Source organism: Mobula birostris, chromosome 13 (genome assembly GCF_030028105.1).
Source record: "Mobula birostris isolate sMobBir1 chromosome 13, sMobBir1.hap1, whole genome shotgun sequence".
Classification (NCBI taxonomy): domain Eukaryota; kingdom Metazoa; phylum Chordata; class Chondrichthyes; order Myliobatiformes; family Myliobatidae; genus Mobula; species Mobula birostris.
This window is the reverse complement of record NC_092382.1, coordinates 16,712,407-16,736,924: the sequence shown is the minus strand read 5'-3', so window position 1 is coordinate 16,736,924 and position 24,518 is coordinate 16,712,407. Positions and strand designations below refer to the sequence as shown.

Sequence of the window (24,518 nt, the reverse complement as noted above, 5' to 3'; positions counted from 1 at the left end):
AAATCTGATGTGGTCTGCAGAACTGCGACTTGGGAAAAGATTTTTCCAGCAGCACAATTACCCCAAGCGTAAAGTCAAAGCTATGCAGGAAGAGCTTAAAAACAACAAAGTTAATGCCCTGGGGAGGCTAAGTAAGGGTCCAGACCTCAATCCAATTGAGCATTTTTGGCTGGACATGAAAAAGTGCAGTTCACTAACGATTCCCATGCAATTTGACAGAGCTTCAGCAGTTTTGTACAGAATGGGGAACAACTGAAGCCTGTAATTTCTGCCAAAGTGCGAGCTACTAAATATGGACGAGAAGGGGGTGTGTATATTATTTATATATAGCATAAAATTATATATAAATAAATGCCAATAAATCTCACAACATATATCGGTGATATTAACCCTGTTTCTGATTCTGAGAACTTTTATCTGACCGTTGAGTAATTCTTTTTTTTTTTCATGTCCATTAATCCTCTCCCTCATGCTGTGGTAGGCAGTGCTAAGTGCACTCGAGTGTTATTTCAGTTCTTTTTTTCTGTAAGTTTTCCAGATCGGCTCCAGACCGAGATATCATGCCAAAGGAATACATTAACACAGGCAGAGCGAACGTATTTATTGCCTTTGGTATATTGTTACTACTTAGCTCAGTTTGGCAGATTATCTTAAGCTTTGAAGTAAATTCTGTTGAAACATTTCTCTTTATCACACGATGATCTATTTTCTTTGTTTGTTAATATCCTTAATATACTTATGTTTCATATCGATCCATCTGTTGTATTGAGTCCTGATGCTCTGTCATACACTACAAGCTCTACTACACCTTTCATAATGTTTAATGTTTTGTACTTTTCTAGTCAAATGCTCATGTTTATACCTTTGGAAATTAGTTCCATTATTTGAATTAATTGTTTTAGCCATTCTGATGCAAGAGAGCGAATAATTTCAAATCATTCTGTACAGCAAGTGTGTCAAGGCATAATTCATTAGTGTTCTTTTTTCCTGTTTTGATATCCGATTTTTGTCCGATTCAGTAAATTAGAGAGCGGGTTTAAAGCTAGACAAAACCATAGTGGGCTTAGCGTTTTGCTCTGGAAATGCCTTCATTTATTTGGATAACAGTAGTTGTTCCTTTGCGTTTGTTAATAGGGCGATTACTGTCCACCAATGCTTCAGATGTTGTAAGTATCAGGCGTATATATTAGGAAGTTCTATGAACCATGAGTGAGGGACAGAATCAAACGGTTTTTGGCAGACAATATAACACTGAAAGATGTCTGCTTTCCCCAGGGCTTGATATAGAATTACGTAATATATATTATCAATTGTTCTTAATTCCGTTCATACCCAAACAGTATTCTTTCTGCTCTTCTGTAAGTATATTGTGTTTGTCTAAGTGAGTAGTTATTAGTTACGACATGCACAATGTTACAATTTTAAATGTAAAATTGTCTCATTGTTATTAAGAGCCAATAATAACAGTGAATAGTGACCATTCAATAGTCTTATAAATGCAGAATTAAAGATGTTCTTTTGGCTGGCGGTACTTACATTCAGACTTTTATATCTTCTGCCCCACGGGAGTATGAAAGAGAGAATGTTTGAGGTGGGTTAGGGATCAGCAGCAAGGCTTTGAGCGGGGGAAGTAGCATCTTGTGAACCTGATTGAGTTCCTCCAGGAAGTGAGAAAACTGACGCATGAAGTTACACAGCGGATGTTGCCTACTTGGATATCAGTCGGGTGTTTGACAAGGTCCCATGTGGGAGGCTCATACAGGAAATTAACATGCTTGGGAACTGTGGTGAATTGCCTTTGGGTTTAAAGATATCTTCTCCATAGCAGACAGGTGGTAATGAGGTTTAACCTGGCTGGGGCTCTTTGCCCAGTGATGTTCCACAGGGAACCACACTAGCATCGGCCATTTATACATACATGTTCCTTTCCCCAGGAGTGGCCTCAAAACCTACCCAACAATGCTCTGGAAATTACTTTGCCAGAAAGCAACCCCTCCCACCCCACCCAGTCACCTATTCCAATTTAGGATGGGAATAAATGTTGGGACTGTCAATGACAGTCGCTTCCCAGAGATGGTCTCTCCATCCTGGTGACTACATTTTTCTTAATTCATATCGCAAAAATACTCTCTTATCTGGACAACTGCATTTCCTCCAATACACATCCTGGAAACCATCAGAGCAGGTAGTACATTTCCTATAGTGGGATAACTGGTGCCCCACTACATCACATGTACCACACCCACACACTTCCCCTCTCCTCTGACCAACCATCCAACAAGGAATCATATTTACACTCCTCCCTGCCACATTCTGCGAACACATCACCCTCATATTTCACTCACCTGCACATTGTTGGGCACTTGACAATTCCGTGTTTAATGAGCCTCCGAGTTGACAGACAGTCGCCTCACTTGTACCAGTTCCAGGGTCCTGATCAGTGTCTCTGACGTCACTGTCTCTGGGCTGACAGACAGTCGCCTCACTTGTACCGGTTCCAGGGTTCTGATCAGTGTCTCTGACATCACTGTCTCTGGGCTGACAGACAGTCGCCTCACTTGTACCGGTTCCAGGGTCCTGATCAGTGTCTCTGACATCACTGTCTCTGGGCAGACAGACAGTCGCCTCACTTGTACCGGTTCCAGGGTCCTGATCAGTGTCTCTGACGTCACTGTCTCTGGGCTGACAGACAGTCGCCTCACTTGTACCAGTTCCAGGGTCCTGATCAGTGTCTCTGACGTCACTGTCTCTGGGCTGACAGACAGTCGCCTCACTTGTACCGGTTCCAGGGCCCTGATCAGTGTCACTGATGTCAATATCTCTGGGCTGACTTTGCTCTCCCTCCTCTGTGACCGGACCACATTCAACTGGGACACTGCTCTCAATCTGATCCTGGTTTGGTACCTTGCTTCCCGTGATCCGATTATCTCTCCGTGAGCGGCCTTGTAAAAGTTTGCGAAATGATCTCCGTAGTCGATTTAATTTCCCACCTGAAATAAATGATGAATTGCAAGTTAGACTAGAGTGATTTAGAGTGGAGCAAAAGACGGTGTACATGAAACAATACAAAAACTACACTGAACTAGGTAAGACAAAACACAAAAACTACACTAGACTACAGACCTATCCAGGACTGCATAAAGTGCACAAAACAGTGCAGGCGCTACAATAAATAATAATAAGTAATAAACAAGACAGCAGGCACAGTAGAGGGCAGTAGGTTGCTGTCAGTCCAGGCTCTGGGTATTGAGGAGTCTGTTGGTTTGGGGGAAGAAACTGTTACATAGTCTGGTCGTGAAAGCTCGAATGCTTCGGTGCCTTTTTCCAGAGAGCAGGAGGGAGAACAGTTTATATGAGGGGTTCCTGGGGGTCCTTCATAAAGCTGTTTGCTTTGCGGATGCAGCGTGTGGTGTAAATGCCAGTGATGGCGGGAAGGGAGACCCCGATGATCTTCTCAGCTGACCTCACTATCCACTGCAGGGTCTTGCGATCCGAGACGGTGCAATTCCGGAACCAGGCAGTGATGCAGCTGCTCAGGATGCTCTCAATACAACCTCTGTAGAATGTGGTGAGGTTGGGGTTGGGAGATGGATTTTTCTCAGCCTTCGCAGAAAGTAGAGACGCTGCTGGGCCTTCCTTGCTATGGAGCTGGTGTTGAGGGACCAGGTCAGATTCTCCGCCAGTTGAACACCAAGAAATTTGCTGCTCTTAATGATCTCTACGGAGGAGCCTTCAGTGTTCAACGGATCGTTGTCGCTCCGTGTCCTGCTGAAGTCAACAACCATCTCTTTTGTTTTGTTCACATTCAGAGACAGGTTGTTGGCTCTGCACCAGTCCGTTAGCCGCTGCACCTCCGCTCTGTGTGCTGACTCATCATTTGTGCTGATGAGACCCACCACGGTCATGTCATCGGCGAGCTTGATGTGGTTCGAGCTGTGTGTTGCAGCACAGTCATGGGTCAGCAGAGTGAACAGCAGTGGACTGAGCATACAGTCCTGGGGGGCCCCCGTGCTCAGTGTGATGGTGTTGGAGATGCTGCTTCTGATCCGGACTGACTGAGGTCTCCCAGTCAGGAATCTAGGATCCGGTTGCAAAGGGAGGTGTTCAGTCCCAGTGGGCTCAGGTTTCCAATCAGTTTCTGAGGAATGATTGTGTTGAATGCTGAACTGAAGTCTATGAACAACATTCAAACGTACATGTCTTTTTTGTCCAGGTGGGTTAGGGCCAGATGGAGGGTGATGGCAATGGCACCGTCTGTTGAACGGTTGGGACGGGAAGCGAACTGCAGGGGGTCCAGTGAGGGGGGCAGCAGGGTCTTGATGTGCCTCATGACGATCCTCTCGAAACACTTCATGATGATGGATGTGAGTGCAACGGGACGGTACTCACTGAGGCAGGACACTGAAGACTTCTTCGGCACGGGGACGATGGTGGCAGCCTAGAAGCACATAGGAACCGCACCGCTGCTCCGGGAGATGTTGAAGATGTCAGTGAGAATCTCAGCTAGTGGGTCTGCACATCCTCTGAACACTCTGTCAGGAATATTTTCTGGTCCAGCAGCCTTCCGTGGGTTGACCCTGCGCAGGGTTCTCCTCACATCACCCACGGTAAGACACGGCACCTGGTCATTTGGAGGAGGGGTAGTCTTCCTCGCCGCCACGACATTATTCGCCTCAAACCGAGCATTGAAGTTATTCAGCGTATCTGAGAGGGAGGCATCACCAGCACAGGCAGGCGGTTTTGTCATGTAGTTGGTGATGTCCTGAATGCCCTTCCATATGCGCCACGTGTCTCCGCTGTCCTGAAGGTGGCTGTGGATTCGCTGGGCATGTGCACACTTTGCCTCTCTGATGGCTCGGGACAATTTGGCCCTCGCTGTTGTTAGCGCTGCCTTGTCGCCTGCTCTGAATGCGGAATCATGGGTCCTCGGCACCGCACGCACTTCCGCGATCATCCATGGCTTCTGGTTAAAGCGTGTCGTGATAGTCTTGGCCACAGGGACATCATCAATGCACTTGCTGATGTAGCTAGTCACTAATGCCGTGTACTCCTCTAAGTTGGTAGAGTCGCCATCGGTTGCGGCCTCCCTGAACAGTGCCAGTCAGTATGCTCAAAGCAGTCTTGAAGAGCAGAGATGGCTCCTGCTGGCCAGGTTTTCACCTGCTTCTGAACCGGTCAGCAGCGCTTGACGAGCAGTCTATATAACACAAGCAAAAATCTCCCTGGGTCACAAACAGTCCAGTCACCTGTGTCACACACATCTCAGCCATCGGAATACACACTGCCAGATCCCCTAGATCCGCTGTGTCAGAGTGTCACATTCCCTATGTCACAGACTGGCCAATCCCTTGTGTCTCAAACTGTCCGGTCCCCTGGGCCACAGACTGACCATTGTCTTGGGTCACACACCGTCCACTTCCCTGGATCACAGACTGACCATTACCTAGATACGCACACTGCCCCGTCCCCTGGGTCACAGACTGACCATTACCTAGATACGCACACTGTCCCGTCCCCTGGGTCACAGACTGACCATTACCTGGATACGCACACTGTCCCATCCCCTGGGTCACAGACTGACCATTACCTAGATACGCACACTGTCCCGTCCCCTGGTTCACAGACTGACCATTACCTGGATACGCATACTGTCCCGTCCACTGGGTCACAGACTGACCATTACCTGGATACGCACACTGTCCCGTCCCCTGGGTCACAGACTGACCATTACCTAGATATGCACACTGCCCTGTCCCCTGGGTCACAGACTGACCATTACCTAGATATGCACACTGCCCCGTCCCCAGGTCACAGACTGACCATTACCTAGATACGCACACTGTCCCGTCCCCTGGGTCACAAACTGATCATTACCTACAGACGCACACTGTCCCGTCCCCTGGGTCACAGACTGACCATTACCTACAGACGCACACTGTCCCGTCCCCTGGGTCACAGACTGACCATTACCTACAGACGCACACTGTCCCGTCCTTACGGTCAGATCAGCCGCATGATTACACACAGTGAGATCCCCTGGACCACATATCCTCCGTACGCTTTGACATACTGTATCCTGTCCCCTAGGTCACAGACTGACTATTGCTTTGATACGCACACTGTCCAGTCCCCTGGGTCACATACTGACCGTTCCCTTAAGACGCACACTGTCCTGTCCCTTGGAGGAATCTTTTCTGTACCCTTTCCATCTTATGGACTGCAGTAAGGCCTTTGACGAGGTTCCACACGGAAGGTTAGTTAGGAAGATTCAATCGTTAAGTATTAATATTGAAGTAGTGAAATGCATTCAACAGTGGCTGGATGGGAGATGCCAGAGAGTAGTGGTGGATAACTGTTTGTCAGATTGGAGGCCGGTGACTAGTGATGTGTCTCAGGGATCTGTACTGGGTCCAATGTTGCTTGTCATATATATTAATGATTTGGATGATGGGGTGGTAAATTGGATTAGAAAGTATGCAGATGATACTAAGATCGGTGGTGTTGTGGATAATGAAGTAGGTTTTCAAAGCGTGCAGAGAGATTTGGGCCAATTAGAAGAGTGGGCTGAAAGATGGCAGATGGAGTTTAATGCTGATATGTGTAAGGTGATACATTTTGGTAGGACTAATCAAAATAGGACATACATGGTAAATGGTAGGGCATTGAAGAATGCTGTAGAACAGAGGGATCTGGGAATAATGGTGCATAGTTCCCTGAAGGTGGAATCTAATGTGGATAGGGTGGTGAAGAAAGCTTTTGGTTTGCTGGCCTTTATAGATGAGAGCATTGAGTATAGGAGCTGGGAAGTAATGTTAAAATTGTACAAGGCATTGGTAAGGCCAAACTTGGAGTATTGTGTACAGTTCTGGTTACCGAATTATAGGAATGATATCAACAAAATAGAGAGAGTGCAGAGAAGATTTACTAGAATGTTACCTGGGTTTCAGCACCCAAGTTACAGAGGAAGGTTGAACAAGTTAGGTCTTTATTCTTTGGAGCGTAGAAGGTTGTGGTGGGGGGGGGGGTACTTGATAGAGGTATTTAAAATTATGAGGGTGTTAGATAGAGTTGACATGGATGAGCTTTTTCCATTGAGGGTAGGGGATATTCACACAAGCGGCCATGCTTTGAGAGTTAGGGGGCAAAAGTTTAGAGGTAACATGAAGGGGAACTTCTTTACTCAGAGAGTGGTAGCTGTGTGGAATGAGCTTCCAGCAGAAGTGGTTGAGGCAGGTTCGAAATTGTCATTTAAAGTAAAATTGAATAGGTATATGGACAGGAAAGGAATGGAGGGTTATGGGCTGAGTGCAGGTCGGTGGAACTAGGTGAGAGTAAGCGTTCGGCATGGACTAGAAGGGCTGAGATGACCTGTTTCTGTGCTGTAATTGTTATATGGTTAATGATATCCATCCTGTGCCTTACCTACATGTATGAACAGTTCCAAGGAATGGTGCATCTGTACCCTTGGTTCCCCCCACCATTCTACAACACTTTTCAGGGCCTTACAATTTACAACGCAACTCCTACCCTGGTTTAACTTTACAAAGTGAACCCATTCCTTGGAGCACTTTCCATGTTCGTCTCAGTCTCCTTGTAAGTTTACGTAAACCCACTATACTACCAATTTTGATGTCATCTACAAACTAACGAACAACATTAATTTTATCTATGAAGTCCTTAATTGAAAGAGCAAGCAGTGGACCCAACACCCATTCGCACCACTGTCACAAGTCTCCAAAATTAATAGCCCTCTGATTCCTTCCACCTTGCCAGTTCCATATCCATTTGGCTGTTTCGCCCGTAAGAAAATGAATCTCAGTGCTTTTTATTTTACGGTGACATCCATGTACTTTGATTATAAATTCACAGTGAACTTTGAACTTTAATTCTCCAAAGATTACACGTAGGCAATGTGTGGAGTCGACAGTTGTCATGTTTGACATCATTAGCTGCAGTGCAGAATACAGGCGAGGACAGATCTTGTGACAAGACTATAAACTGTTGGCTGGACCAGTTGGGGGAGTGTGTGCTGTTCTGATACCAGTACTACAGGAAGGATGTATGAGTACCGGAGAGATTGCAGATTGAATATTTAATTACAAAAGATTGAATCGGATGAGAACATTTTCTGACTCAGAGAAAATCATTTTCCTCCATAGATGCTGCCTGGCCTGCTGAGATCCCCTATCATTTTGTGTGTTACCCGTTTTAGTTCCCCTCTGGAAACGCCGTCTGAATCACATTAATCCTGCTCACCAATGACATTGCATTGTCTCGATAGACTTCTTTGATTTCATGTCTGTCTCCTGCTGTTTTATATTTCCTGTGCCATCGAAGCTCCTTAAACTCTTTTTGTTTTTGAGAAACCCACATTCACCATTTGTCCACAGACCTGATATTCATTGGGGTATTAAAACATCGAAGCAGACCACACATTTATCTACAACGAGCTACATCCTGATTCTCAGCTATTCTCGCTCGGCTACAGAAAACAGATTTCAGAAACACACCTCAGCCTCATCTCCTTCGCACAGCAGTCATGAAAACCAGGCGGGAGTTGATAGCTACCCTTCCAAAACCTGCAATGTTGCGTTATCACACAATCTCTGAAATCCCTGAAATGCTCCAATCATCTGGCTCTGAATTGTGTAAATGAAAGTTGGAGATGTCTGTCACCTCTAAACAGGCCCTGGTGTGCAACAAACCCTGAACCTGGACTTTTACGTAACCCAGAACACCGCTGTCACATTCCTGTATGTTTGACTCTCAACCACCTGATTCAGGGTCTCTGGCTCCTTTCACTCAGGTGAAGCTTTGCCTGGTGAGCAGAGTCATTCGACCATTACTGGTGTCAGGTCCCTGCACTGGAACTGTTAGATTGATTCATTACTCAAAGTTATGGGGATAAGGCAGGAACTGGATACTGATTGTGGAAGATCAGCCATGATCACAGTGAATGGCAGTGCTGGTTCGAAGGGCCGAATGGCCTACTGCACCTATTGTCTACTGTCTATTGCCTCTTTACCAAACGGGGATTCAATGGCCCTGTTTGATGAAACTTTTCCGTGCTCGTTCGCATCTGTGTAAGTTTCTTCATGTCAACTATCGTGCACAAATGCGACAGAAGTTTAATTATAAAGATCCCAGTGAATGTACCTGTAGCCATTGTGATTCTGACTGACGATTGTTGATTGTCGTCGTCTTGTTTGCACTTCAGTCCCTGTGCAGGACAGCTCCACCTGCCGGCAATGCCCTGAATTGCACACAACATGCAGACAGTGAGTCAGAGAGAGTCGGATTACTTTGCAAATATGACAGTATCACCATCCTGTGTATCAGAGCAGCAGTTCGCTTAAGGACACAACATTCCCTGTGAACATCAACTCCCACACCATGTCTGTATGTCTGTCCAGTGATGTCTGCCGCATCCCACTGATAGAGTCACACAGCAACAGAACACAGACACAGACCCTTCAGCCCAACGAGACAATGCTAACCACAGTGCCCACAGAGATTGTCCTAATTTCCTCTGTTCGGCTCATTTCCCCCCCGGCTTCTTCACACCATCTGCACATCCCAACTGCTTCTGGAATTATACAATTGTGCTGCCTCATCCACTTCCTCTGGCAGGTCCCTCCACATCATCATCAAACTCTGCGTGAAACCGTTGCTGCTCGTGTTAGTTTACAATCTACTTACCACTCCTCTGCCCATTTAGATCCCCTATAAGCTACGATAATCTTCACCGTGAGTACCATCTACTAATTTTGTGTCATCCGCGAGCTTACTGGTCAAGCCTTGTGCACTTGCATTCAAATCATTGCTATCAAATAACGAACATCAAATGTCCCACCTTGTAGCTTTGCGGTTAACCACTAGTTACCCGCCCCCATTCTGAGGAGAAGCCTTCAACCACCACTCTTGGCTTGCTACCTTCAAGGCAATTTTTAAATCCATCCAACTTTCTCTCTCTGTACCGCATGTGACCTTATCTTCCAGAACAAGCTGTCGTGAGGCATCTTGCCAAAGGCTTTACTGTAGTTCAATGTACAACAACCACTCCCCCCACCCTAATTGACAATCATCTTCAAAAATCTTTAAAAAAAGTATTGTTGAACACAACTTTAGATGCACAATGCCATGGTGACTCCTGATCAGTCTCTGTCGAAACACATGTTGGTAGATATTCTGTGTGTGATTGGTCCACATTGTGGAAAGTTATCTCCGACACCTCCCCTTCCATTTTCTCCATTTACCATCAAAAAGCCAAAATGGCAACCCGAAATAAGTTTATGCTTCTCCAAATGCTGTCCCCAAGTATCCGTTCCAAGGGTTGGCCCACCCCCGATGTAACACTCACTGGTCTATAATCCCCAGGATTAAACCTATTCGGTTTATTGAATTACAGAACAACATTTGACAGCCTCCAATCATGTGTTACTACCCCTGTGGCCAGGGAGGATACAATGATCATTGTCAATGCACTGTAACCTCCCCCCTCACTTCCTGTAGTAACGTGGTGTTTATTGGTAGATTCAACAACATCTCTTTCTTAACATTGAGGAAACGCATTTTAAGATAATTGTGACCTAACACAGCGATGCAAGGAAACATCAGAACTGATAAGAGTTTCAAATCAGCAAAGAATATGAGGGAATGTGCGTGGCTTCACAGAGCGATTAGCAACTCTGGAGTGATAGCAACTGGGTCTGACAGAGGCATTACTGGTATCGCTAGGTTTATTCAGTCCCACTCCAGCTATTTTCTACCTTCCTTGGTACGGAAATGTAATGTCTACAGGACCAGCGTTTGGATAAATGAGACTCACCAAACTTTCTCCTGACTGAATCAATGGAAACTCTGAGTCAGAAGGGTTCTCTCCGGTTGGTGCTGTCAGTCCTCGGGCTGGTTGATTGTTGCTGTTCCCTTGTCTTCATTTGTGTTTTCTTCCAGTCATAGACTTTCCTTCCAATAAATCTCACAGGCCAGGTCTAACTTTAACCAGAGAGATAATGAAGCATGTTACTATTACAGAGGAGAACAAAGCATTAAACTCATTGAAATTTAAATATTGAACGCATATATAATGATCCGAGTGAAGATATCTGGAACTGTTCCTCACACTTTACAAAACCTGACATGGGATACAAAGGAACACACACAAAATTGCTGGAGGAGCTCATCAGACCAGGCAACATCTGTATGTCGACTCTACTCTTTTCCATAGATGCTGCCTGGCCTGCTGAGTTCCTCCAGCATTTTGTGTGTGTTGCTTGGATTTCCAGCATCTTGGACGAGGAGAAGATGGCAGCGCGACGCAGCGCGCAGCGGCCACTCCGGTGGATGATATCTGTAATCTGTCAAGTAGGGTGCCGTGCACAATCCTGATTTGATGGAGACAGACGTGAGAGAACGGAGGAACATCAAGAGAAACTTCTGAAATATCTTTTTCGCTGCCATTGTTACTGTGGGATCCAGAATCTCCGCAGGGGAAGGTCCCGAATTCTCGGCTTTGCTTGTTGTTCGGCGGCCAGGGATGGTGTGGAAGCGCTCGGCAGAGATGGTGCTCAGTGCTCGGTGTCGAGGGCTGATCGGAAGCTCAAAGTTTTTGGACGGACTCAAAGTTGGCTGTGGTGGGCTGCTTCCATGCATCGACAGTTGTCGGTGCCTGGTGGCTTATGGCAGAGAGGGTTTCTCCTTTCTGCCGCCTGCTATCGGGGACTATCGGGAGTTGCTGGGAACTTTGAGACTTTTTTTACTGTTCCCATGGTCTGCTCTTTATCAAATTATGGTATTGCTTTGCACTGCTGTAACTATATGTTATAATTATGTGGTCTTTGGTCTTTAGTCTTTGGTTTGTCCTTTTTTTGTGATATCACTCAGGAGGAACATTATATCATTTCCTAATGCATGCATGCATTTCTAAATGACAATAAACGAGAACTGAGTGCCCTCATAATCTAATCTGAAGATTTTCTCTTGTTTGTGATGGGATACAAAGAAGTCATCGTTCATTCATAGTATAAGAATCAAGTTATAATACATGGGAGTAGAATTAGGTGATACGGTCATTCTAGTCTGCTACATAATCAATCATGAAAGATTATTTTTCCAACACCGTATTCTTGCTTCACTGCTATAACACTCGACCTAATTATCAATCCAGAACATGAATATACCCAACGATAGCCTTCACTACCCTCTGTGGTATCAAATTCCACAGGTCAACCACATTTGACTAAAGTAATTATTCTCGTCTCAGTTATAAAGTGATGCTTCTTTATCCTGAGGCTGCACTCTCAGATCCCAGACTCTATCTAATTAAGACATCCTCTCCATTCCCACTGTATGCAGGCTTGTTGTTAATCAGTTGGTGTAAATCATCACTCCCGCCCACACCACCCCCTTCAACCACCATCCCTCTGAACTCCACTGAACACAGGCCCAGGGCCATCAAATGCTCCTTAAGCGTAAAGCTTACCATTCCTCAGCAACAACTGTACTGAACACGTTCCCAGGAAGAACAGGACAATTGGTACCAGGATAATTTTACTGGGAAAAACTCTGGTTTCTTTACTGTTCTACTAACTATCAGAAAACAAGCGCTGATACACTGGTCCATTTCCAGCAGATTTAAAGTATTCCACGGTGAATGTAATAAAGAGAAACTAGAATTATAGAAATACGCAGCAGGTAAGGAACTGACGTGGAGTGAGGAACAAAGTTAAAAAATCAGTTTCCTAACCATTCGTCAGAATGGATTCAAATATTATCCAGTTTTTAGTTGAAATTTTGGGTTGTTCTCCATGAAGCAGTGGGGACTGAGGGGAAATCTGGTAGAGGTTTATAAAATTATGAGAGGCAGAGACAGAGTAGACAGGGAGTACCTTTTTGCTGCTTAGAAATATCTAAAGCCAGAGGACATGCATTGAATGTGTGAGGGAGTAGATGCCGGTAATTTGCCGTGGTGCGCTTACCATTTTCAAATTCACAAGCTAAGGCAGAACTGGAACCTAATGACCCTCTGCCTTGGCCAGGGCTCAGGCTGGTTCCCCGGTCTATAGATTGTGAGAGGATGCGGATACACTTCAGCTTGTCTCCAGCAGCTAAACCGAGCACATTTGTTCACTATCTTCTTGCTGTGTGGGATCTTGCTCAGCACAGTTTGCTGCGAAGTTTCCCGCATTGTAGCAGGAACAAAATGTAAAATTATAAAGTAGAAAATGCTGGGAACTGAGTACATCAGACTACATCTGTGAAAGGAGAAATGGTGGAAGACCTAGTAACACAAGTGGGACTGTTCAAGATGCTGCCAACCTGCTGAGCGTTTCCAGTATTTTCTCCTTCTTACTTTAAATTTCCTGCAACTGTAGTTTTCTTTCTTTTCTCGTTATTTTAATGCACAGATAGTAACTGATTGCAAAATGTCAGCAACACCTCAAACTGTGCAAATGCTACCCCACCCCAACTGGTTTGTTAGCTCTGAGTTCATTCTGACCCTGGTGTAATACATCCCATGCAGTGAATGCTCACAGCATCTTTTCCTCCCACTGTCATTCTGTTATATTTGCTCCCGAAGCCACTGTCTCTACGCTGAGAGGTGGTGAACACAGATCGATAAAAAATTGCACCACTCCTTGCAGCTCTGAAGACAAGATTTTCACTGTAATTCGGTACATGTAAAAAAAAATGATTTTAATCATGTGGAAATATTAGACAACCTGGGTTGCTCCTTTGGAAATTCTGGAAGGAGCATACACACTTCCGAGAAACCCAGATACATGGAAAAAAAAGAGTTAATTCTTGCATTAATAGGGTCATATATCGGGAAACATTGGCTGCATTTCGGCAAGTCATAGCCATGAAAAGAAAATGGAAATAAACTTCCCAGTCCCCTGAGAGAACGTGAGAAATTTGGATCTCACTATCCTGTCTGAACGGGGAAATATTAAACTAATCATACAAGTGTAGTAGTGTCCTGAATGTGCAAATACTCCGTTTAACCTTCTCTGTCTGCAAGAATACAACAGGCCGAACGGCTGCTTCCAGTCTGCTGGAAATATGTAAAACAATTATCGACCACAGGCATCGATCCAGGTGAAACTTAGATCCGAAACCGGACCGGGTAAAGTTCCCCAGGTACAAATCAATGGATGGGTTTAGTCCTGGCATCATCTCTTCATTGCTGTCCTGGGACCAGAACCCAGGTGCTGAGCGGCGGCTCATCTCGAGCGGTTCGGTGTGAAGGTGTCACAACCCCGCCCGAACCGGGCAGGATGTGTCCAGGAAGGAGGACGAGGCCACCTGGTCCCGGCCGCAGAAACAAGCAAAGCCGATGACTCAGAGGCGTTCTCCTCCGGAGATTCCGGACCAGACAGCAGCAGCGACAGCGAAGCGGGCATTTCAGAAGTTTCTCCTGATGTTCCTCCGTGCTCTTACGTCTGTCTCCATAAAATCAGAATTGTGCACAGTACCCTACTTAACAAGTACAGATATCATTCACCGGAGAGGCCGCGCACGCTGCGTCGCGCCGCCATCTTCTCCTCCCTCCTCAAATATTTAAAGGGAATCTGAGGAGCAACTACTTCACTCAGAGGATGGTGCAAATGTGGATGCTGGCTCAATTGCAGCGTTTAAGAGAAGTTTGTATGGGCAGATGAACGAGGGAGGTATTGACATCTATAGCCTGGGTGCACGTAGATGGTGCCAGGCAGAAAATGGCACCGACTAGATGGGCTCAAAGCCCTGTTACTGTGCTGTAAGAGAATGCATTACATCGTGCGTTCTACACAAGTCCATTTCCCAGGAGAGTTAAATCATTCCAACGAGATGTTCTAAAATAACTGCAAATACAAGAAGCACTCAACACATAAAGAATATCTGTGGAGAGGAACAAAGTTAATGCTTCACCTCCAACACCCTGTGTCGGAATGACTTCAAACTATTTCTGATTTGATTTTAGTTCTCCAGCATCTTGAGCGTTTCTTTAATATCCAGCTGCTCACAGATAGGCGACAGCGAGTGGGAATTTCCAAACACGGTGAGAATACTGAACTCGAGGTAGATAACCAACGATGTAAACACTGAACAGCACATTCCAGGTACTTACTACCTCTGTGTATTGAGATTACCTCTCAGGTCTATTCGATCTTTCTGCTGGTTTCTATCTATGGCCATTCAGCCCCTCTAACCATCAACAAGATGGCGGCTGCTCTCCCATCTCAGCCACATGTTTCTGCCCGACTCTCATTTCCTCGATCCCTTCGGTCTCCACACATCTGCCGGCCTCTGTTTTATGTGGGGACGATCACTGAGTCTTCACCGGCCTCTGAGGCGGGGATTTAAAAACATTCACCACCCTCGGAGTGGAGACATTTCACCTCATCTCAGTCCCGGACAGTCCACCCCTTTTTTAGAGACTGGGATCCCTGGTTCAACCGGTAATGATGTTGTGCATTTCAATGTGTTCACCTCTCAGTCCTCGATTCTCTCAATGAAAGGGTTATCACATTTGATCTTTCTTCATATGATGACTCCAGGGATCAGTCTGGTGAATCTTCTTTGTACTCTCTAACATCTTTATTAATCCTCTATGGAATTAATTTCCAACGACTGCAGCCCCATGTTTCCCCCCACCCACTCTAATCCCACCCCTGACACTACCTCCACTTCCCCAACTCGCCTCTCACCTGCATCCACTTCTCACTCCCCAGCTCTTTCCCCATCCCCACCCCTCACCTCTCTTCTCAATTTCCCATCTAGTCTTGGTCTTAAATACCCCCAACCTGGCCTCCGCAGCTGCCTCTGCTAATTCCACAAATTCACTACACTCTGGCTAAAGAAATTTCTCTGCGTCTCTTTTAAATAGGCGCCCTCAATCCGAGGCTGATACACCATTTTAATTGTGTGGAAGTTGACCGCCTGGGTTACTGATTGGAATCTTCCACAGGGAGAGTTAAGTGAAATGTATACATCATTGAGGAGGCCAGATAGTTGGAAAATTAATGAATAAATGGCCGACAGCTCGGGGAAGTTAAGGAGACTCACTGCCTAACATCAGACCACCCGACTCGACACTGGTCTCAGCACTGACCGATGGGAAACTGATCTCTCCCCCGGAGGACCCTCTCCCTCTCCCTCTCCGGATCCCGCAGACGATCCGCTTCAACAACGAGCGGGAAAAAAAGAACACCGACCATCCGGGGGCTGTGAGCATGCGCAGAGTGATTATTGCGCAATCAGAGCGGCGGGATCCCCAGGGAGCAAATTCCAGTGACCCACCAGACTCCGCGGGAAAAAGTAACGCCCCTCACAACTCCTTTAACCTACCACGCCGCCAACCCCCCCCCCCCCCATCAACCCAAATACATGGCCTCTTATCTTTGACATTTCAACCCTGGGGAAAATATATTGTCTATCTACTCTATCGATGTCTGTCATAAACTTATAAACGTCTATCAAGTCTCACCCCAGCCTGCGTGGGTCCAGAGAAAACAACACAAGTTTGTCCAAACTCTCGTTACAGCTCATGCGATCTAATCCAGGCAATATCCTGGTAAACCTCTTCTGCACCCTCTCCAAAGACCCCTCATGCTCCCTAGAATGGGCCAACCAGAACTGTATGAATTACTCCAGATGTGGTCTAACTAGTTTTATAAAGCTGCAACACAACTTCCCGACTTTTGAACTCAGTGCTTCAACTAATGAAGACAACCACGCCATTTCCCTTCTTAACCACCTGATCAATCCGTGCAATCTCTTTCAGGGAGCGATGAACTTGGAGTCTGAAATCCCTCTGATCATCAACACTGTTCAGGGTTTTGCATTTAACGGTGTACTGTCTCTTTACATTCAACCTATCGAGCTGCCAAGATGATCTTCACCAATCAAATCTCACTGAGATTTCTCAGGTCCTGTTGAATTTATTGCCAAGTGCATAAGTACGGGAAGGTACAGGTACAGAGAAACACTGACTTGCAGCAGCATCACAGGCAGGTGCATTCAGATAACACACAGAACAGAAATTATACAATTCTCTGTCAGTAACAATATAGAAATATGTTTCACGTCATCCTGCTAACAGGACCAGAACAACAGGGGCTGAGTGGCGGCTCATCTCAGACGGTTCGGTGTGAAGGTCTCACATCTCGGACCGACCCCGGCAGATTCTGTCAAGGAAGTGAGGCGAGGCCGCCAGTTCGGGAAAGTTCATCCCCTCCCGCTTCAGGTTTCACCGATCACCTTGTGTTTCTCTCTCCCTCCCCCACCCCCACCTTTTATTCTCCAGTCCTGCCGAAGGGTTTCCGCCCGTAACGCCCCAATTCACTCTCACTATGGAATGAGCAAAGTTACTTTAACCCTTTCTCCAGCAGGGAAACCGATAAAACCTATACCCTGATATAGGAGACACCACTTACATCTGATCCCGTAACCGGATGGTGTTCAGTGCGGTGCCGGGTAACCACAGTCTGACTTCCTGGATGAGCGATAATGGACCTGGATCAGAGTGCTTAAGCTGCACAGACAGGTCAGTCTGAGATGAGGCATAAATTGACATTTTCGGACTCCAATGGGTGCTAAATAACTCGCACATCACCTGACAACAGATGACGGGCGCGCAAGGTTTCCCAAATGGTCTCATCGTGAGCCCGGGAGCGCGAGAGTAATGAGCTCCGCGAGAGCGCGCGTGTCGGGCAGTGGGCGGGGCGGTGAGCTGAGCTGGTGCGCGAGAACCCCAGGGAGTCTGCACCGGGATTGACAGGGAACGGGGAGCGTGTCTCTCGGTCCGATACCGTGCTGTCCAGCACCCCGAGTTAGTCATAAATCCGAGCCCCTAACGCAGCTGGGGCACATAAATAACCCACAAAGCTGGACTAAAGATGCTGCCTGGCCTGCTGCGTACACCAGCAACTTTGATATGTTTGCGTAAGTAATTAATGTTTGTTTTCAGTTCAAATACATAAATAAAGTCCTATCTCCCTCCAATGCAATCATTATACCAGCTTACATTAATTAAATTGTCAGAGTTTTTTCTGGTCAGCGGACCAACATGCATAACCGGACCACACGGGCCCCTCAAAACTGCTGATGCAGATACTGACATCATTGCTGAACTGATCCAAAATTTCATCATGCATTCCCCATGTCCATCCCTGTAATACTTCAAACCCGCTGTTTATCAATAATCTCGGCCTTCGACAGAATCAAAGACTTAGCATCCACTGGCGATAAACGAGAAGAGTTCAAATAGCTCACAATCGACACAGGAACAATAGATGTATTCGTCTGAAATAAGAAACTCTGAAAACGGAATGTGTGTCCGCTGTACAGCTCTCACACCCTTGCTTTGAAACAGGAGGCCATTGTTTTAGAGCTGATCTTAATCTTTACCTAACCTGTGGAAAATGTAAATCATGCAAGCAGGAAACAGTTGGAACACAAAAGGCACCACAGCCAGAAGCGATTTCAAAAAAACAAAAATCTCCTTGATCGCTGATCCAATGCACAGACAACTCGGCGTTTGGACATAAAGATCGGAAATAAATATCAGAAGCTGAATTATTTCACCTTAATTCCCGAAGAATACTCTGATAGTGTGGATACTGTGTATCGTTTCTTACAAATAACCCCGGCCACCGCCCCACACGGATCTCTCGTAACCATGGTAACAGACACAACACTGGAGGAACTCAGCAGGTCAGGCAGCTCTATGGATGGGTGTAAACAGTCGACATTACGGACCGAGTCCCTTCATCAGGACTGGAATGGAAAGGGGAAGCGGGCAGATGATTGACTGATTTGGAAGGTGCGGTTTGTTGTTCTGTGAGACTCAGTGCTCAGGGTCTGTGAGCAAGCAGCAGCCTGTCCCGGCACATTCCTGAGAACAGGGAGCGGCCGTTAGACCCTGGCCGTTAGGCCATTTCTGTGGGTAGGTTATTAAACTGCACACAATACTCCAAATTAGGCCTCATAACCCTCTTAAATCATGCAATCTCCTGTACTGAATACTTTAATTTATGCAGGCCAATGTGCCAAAGATTTCTTCACTACCTTATTTAGTTGTGCCGCCACTTTCAATGGATTGTGGACCTGTATTCCCGGACGCCTTTATTCTACTGCACTCCTCAGTGCCCTACTGCTCACTGTGTAGTCCTATCCTGGTTGATCCTACCGAAGCGCAACAGCTGACAGGTCTGCATCCAATTCCATCTGACATTTCCCTCCTGATACAGATCCCGCTGCAAACCCTGATAGTCTTCAATCGCTGTCAAATACACCCTAAACCTTGGTGTCACCCACAAATTTGCTGATCCGGTTAATCCAATTATCATCGAGGTCATTGATATAGATGACAAACAACGGATGTCAGCACCGATCCCTGCGGAATTCCACCAGTCACAGGTCTCCAGTCAGAGCGGCAACCATCTGCTACCACTATTTGCCTTCCTCCTCCATGCCAACGTCTACTCCCATTTACTACCTCACCCTCAACACCAAGAGAATAAAATTTATTAATCAACACCCTATGCAGGACCTTGTCAAATGCCCATTTAGAAAATATCCAGTGCCTTTCCTTCATCAACTTTCCTGGTAACATTCCTCGTGCCTTCTTCAAAAAACTCAGTAAGATTGTCTAGAACACATGAAGTCATGTTGGATATCCCTAATCAGTCCTGTTTATTTAAATACTCCAATATCCCGTCCTTCCAATGGCTTCCCACAACTGATGTCAGGCACACTGGCCTATAATTTCCTGGTTAATTTTGGAGCCTTTTTTAAACAGCAGATCAAAATTAGCTATCCTCCAATCTTCTGGTACTTCCCCTGTCCTTGAGCATAACATAAACATATCAGCTACGTCCCTGTAATTTCTGCATTCGCATCCATTGGGGTCCGATGGCTGAACTTCTTAGTCGCTGGGGATATATACACTCGAATTTGCCCAATATGCCAAACACTTACTCATCCATACTCTGTATAACATCCATGGCCTCACTTCTCCTTTGCCTCACTTCTATAGATTCTCTTCCTGAGTGAACACAGAAGCAAAAATCCACTTAAGAACTCCTCTATCTTTTTTTGCTCCATACGTACACTACCATTCTAATAATCCAGATGATCAATTGTGCACCCTGCAATCTTTTGCTTTTAAAATATCGGTATAATCCCTCACCTTGTCTGCTAGGACAACCTTATGCCACCCGATAGCCATTCTTTCCTCAATGTTATCCTGTATTTCCTCGACTCCAAAAGTACCTCACATTTTTTCTACCTGCCTACACCTGTTATACACCTATTTTTTTTCTATACCAGGGCCTTAATCTCTCTTGATAAACTGGTATATTTACCTTTTATTCGGACAGGCACATAAATACATTGAAGTCTACAAATTGTATCTTTCAAGGTTTCCCATTTACCAAGTATTCATTTGTCAGAATATAGCCAATTCACACTAGTCAGATTCTTTCTCATAACATCAAAATTGTACTTTCTCCAATTTAGCATCTCAACCCCTGGAGCAGAGCTATCGTTGTCCACACTTCCTTTGAATCTGATGACATTATGATCACCGATGCAAAGAATTTCCCTACACAGACTTCTGTTACATGTGTCCTGTCCCAGTCCCTAATGGGAGATCAAGAATCACACTTGAGTCTTTGGGACTTCAATGTACTGATTAACAAAACTTTTCTGAAGACATTTGTCAAATACATGAGTACATCTACTTAATTTACAGTATGAGAGTTCCAGTCCGTATGTGGAAGGTTAAAATCAAATTATAACCAATTATGTTTCTTGCAATTTTCTGTAATGTCTACTAATTTGTTCCTCTAAATCCCTCAGACTCTTGGGTGGTCTATAAGACAGACCCATTAACATGTTTAAACAATTTTAATTTCTCCGATCTACCCATAAGACCTCACTGGATGAGTTGCCCCATCTGTCCTTACTGCACACTGCCGTGACATTTTCCCTAAGTAGTGAAGCCACCCCTACCCCTTTAATCAATCCCTCATGCTCTGTCATGTCTAAAACAACATAACCCCAGAAAATCGAGCTGCCAGTTCTCTGCAAGCCAGTCTCAATAATGGCAACAATATCATAATTCCATGTGTTGATCCATGACCCAAGCTCATCTGTCTTTGCTTCAATACTTGTTGCATTGAAATATAAGCAGCTCAGAACACGAGTCACAACATGGTTAACCTTCCATTCCTGACTCTGTCTGAGGTCTCAACAACATCTATTTGAGAAACTTGGATAGGTACATGGATGGGAGGGGATGGAGGGCAGGTCAATGGATCTGGACAGATTAACAGTTCGACAGGGAGATCAGGAACTGTGCACAGTAAAGCTCCCGGTGTGGGAAAGGGAGAATAGGAATCATTCGCAGTAAAGCAGCCGGTGTGGGATATGGAAACCAGGAATGGTGCACGATAATATCCAAAGACCGAGAATTGTGCGGAAAACCCCCGTGTGGGATTGGAGACTGGGAAACATACATAATAAACACCCCAGCTGTGGAATACCAAGACTGGGAACCACAATCTCAGGGTGGATTTGTTCAGTGACTTGTGATCAGCCATGACGAACATCCCTGACATTGTGGATGGATAAATATTTAATCCAATAATTCTGGCCTCCCTCACTCGTCTTTGCCTCCTCACCACCACTTCACCCTGCTCTCTTCTCCCTGCCTCTCCCTCACCCTTCCCAACTCGCCCCTTCTACTCACCACCCATCAACCTCGCCGTCCTTTCTCATCATCCCCCCTAGTGCTCACCCTCCTACCCCTCCGCACCCCACACCTTCAGCCCCAATCCCATCTCCCTCGCTGCCCTGTCGTTGACGTCATTCTCACTCGCCTGTCTTTCCTCGCCACCCAACCCGGTCACAAATCCTCCTCAATGTACAGCCCACCGCCCCTCCCTACTCACTGATGATCTCACCCATCCCTCTCTCCTTGTCAACCTAGTCACACCCCTCCTTACTTGCTGCCCCCCTCACTCACCCATTCCTCTTCGATGCCTCCTGCACACCCCTCCTTCGACATCCCACTCACTCACCCCCTCATCGACAACATTTATTCTACCTTCCCCTCCTACTCTCCCTAACCCTATCTCCTACTATGTCACTCCCTCACTCTCCCCACCATTTACTCCTTCCACACTCTCGCTCCTCTCTCTCTCTGCCTCTTTCCTTCATCCTCTCTCCTATTCCAATCCCCTCTCTCTACGCTTCCCATTACCCTCTCACCATCCATCCCTCTCACTGCCCTTTCTTTCCCTCGCTGTACTTCTCCCCCTCTCTATCCCCTCGCGCTAGACCTCTAACCCTGCTTTCCCTCTCCCCACCTCACTCCCCCCTTTGTCCCTCTCCCCTTCTTTCCCTCCCCACATCTCACTCTCTTACTCCACCTCTCTCTTGCCCTCTCCCTTCATTCCCCATCTCTCTACTTCCCCCACACAATTTCAGCTTCCCCCTCTCCACCTTCCACACACTCACCCTGCCCTTCCCCTTACCCTCACGGTCTCCCCCTTGCACTCACCCTTACATCAACAGCAGTTAAACGTTTAGTGGGATCCGTGACTGGGAACACTGCAGGTTCCATACCCGAGGGTAATGTTCGTTAATTTAAAGAATGCCGCAGTTGGGAATGGCACAGACTGGTTTATTTGAAGGAATCTTGGAATTAAGAAAAAGCAACTGCGGATGATGAGAGCTGAGGTAAAAATAAAATTTTGTAAACTCACAGCAAACAGGGCAGTAACTGTAACTTGTAACGTTACGGGTTCGAGACCATAGGTCATGTTCTTTATATCACGTTAAGGGTTCTATCACTCTACCCTGCAGCAGAAATGGATAAATACAATATTAACAAACAACACACATCAAAGTTGCTGGTGAACGCAGCAGGCCAAGCAGCATCTGTAGGAAGAGGTGCAGTCGACGTTTCAGGCCGAGACCCTTCGTCAGGACCATACAATACAATATTAAAGTGACTTTGTTCACATCAGACTGAGAGTGATTTGTCGAACCGGTTCCATTTGATTTCAGCAGTTGTGAGGAACGTGTGTGTGGCAGTTTGCAATGTGTCAAAACGCTGTTGGACTATTCTTGGGGAATTACTGTGTGAACCATTCAACATTTGATATTTTATCAAATGTTCCTGTTAAACGAAAGGACGGGGATGAAAAGACTCAAAAACATTAGAGATAGCCGGGAGGTGATAAACTTGATCAAGAAGAAGGAAAAGGAAATGTATGTAAAGCTTCAGAGTTAGGATCAAACAGAACACATGAGCAGTATAAATACACCAGAAAATAACTAAAAAAGGGAATTACAAAAGCCAAGAGGGGTCATTAAAAATTCTTGGCAAGTTGGATTAAAGTGAATCATAAGCCATTCTATACATTCATCAAGAGCAGGGGAATAACTAGGAAGAGAACCGTAATGCGTTCTCTTCAGTAATCATCTCGAATCACATTAGGCTGGCACCATCCCCAGCATTCACAAAACTGCATGTTATATTATATCAAAGAACACCTCACAAATAACTTCTTTGGAAAAGATCTCTAGTTCAGTTGATGACCTGAAGCATCATTGTGCCTATTTTAAAACACAGAAAGCAAAGCAACTTTGTCTATCAAAATGGAGGATGTAAAACAGTTCCACAAAATGGCAGTCTCCATCTCCAAGCACGAGGCAGGAGCAAAGACAACTGATCTGTCTGCTTCCACTGTCGTTGACCCATGAGACTTCGACATTTTCTTCCAGACTTTAAATCCACCATCATTAACAAATTGACAGTAATGAGTTAAATTGTTCCCAATTATCACCATTCTGCATTGATATAAAATTACAGTGCCGCAGTGTGTCCAAATATGTCTGTAGATCAACTGCTGAGATATTTATCAAATTAACATTATACAGACAGGCTGCAACAGGGACAGGAGTAAACGGTCCAGATGCACCGACCTCATAACACAGCCAAAGCGGGTTCTCGCTAGATAGATAGATAGATAGATATACTTTATTAATCCCGGGGAAATTTGGTAATTTGGGTAACACAGCCAAACGGGTTCTCGCCCCACATAACCTCGCCCCTGAGATAATGAATTTGATTACCGGTGTCCCATTCTGTGCCCCATCCTGGGACACTGATGGCATTACTGGTGTCTGAAACCGAGCCCCACTTGGGTCTTTAAATAGCATTACAGTGCGCCATTCTGCACCCCATCATGGGACGCTGATGGCATTTATAGAGACCCTTACTGAGACTAATCCTGGGGCATCGTGGGAAAATGTTTGTGTTTCCATCGATTTTGGGAGAGAGAGGATGTGGTGGATGCAGTCGTCACAGAGAGTTACAAGGGATTTCAGCCACCCCAGAACAACAGGAGTTGTATTCTATGAACGTCTCGGAGATGGGGTTGTTTTCGCTGCAGTTGGAAGTTTCCACATCCCTTAAGAGGCTAACAATTATACCAGTGCCCAGGAAAAGCAGTGTGAGTTGC

At 45.8% G+C, this 24,518-nt stretch overlaps 1 protein-coding gene across 1 annotated transcript in view; it reads right to left on the bottom strand.

Annotated features, from left to right (window-relative positions):
* LOC140207825 (NACHT, LRR and PYD domains-containing protein 3-like) overlaps window positions 1-14,402 on the bottom strand; it is a 55,626-nt gene extending 41,224 nt beyond the window's left edge. The window contains exons 1-4 of the mRNA XM_072276386.1: window positions 14,305-14,402; window positions 10,829-10,931; window positions 9,157-9,253; window positions 2,346-2,990 (exon numbers count right to left, since the gene is read on the bottom strand). Coding sequence (XP_072132487.1) covers window positions 2,346-2,990; window positions 9,157-9,253; window positions 10,829-10,931; window positions 14,305-14,402 — 943 coding nt within the window. The remainder of the gene's footprint in view (window positions 1-2,345; window positions 2,991-9,156; window positions 9,254-10,828; window positions 10,932-14,304) is intronic.
* Between the last annotated feature and the right edge of the window lie 10,116 nt (window positions 14,403-24,518).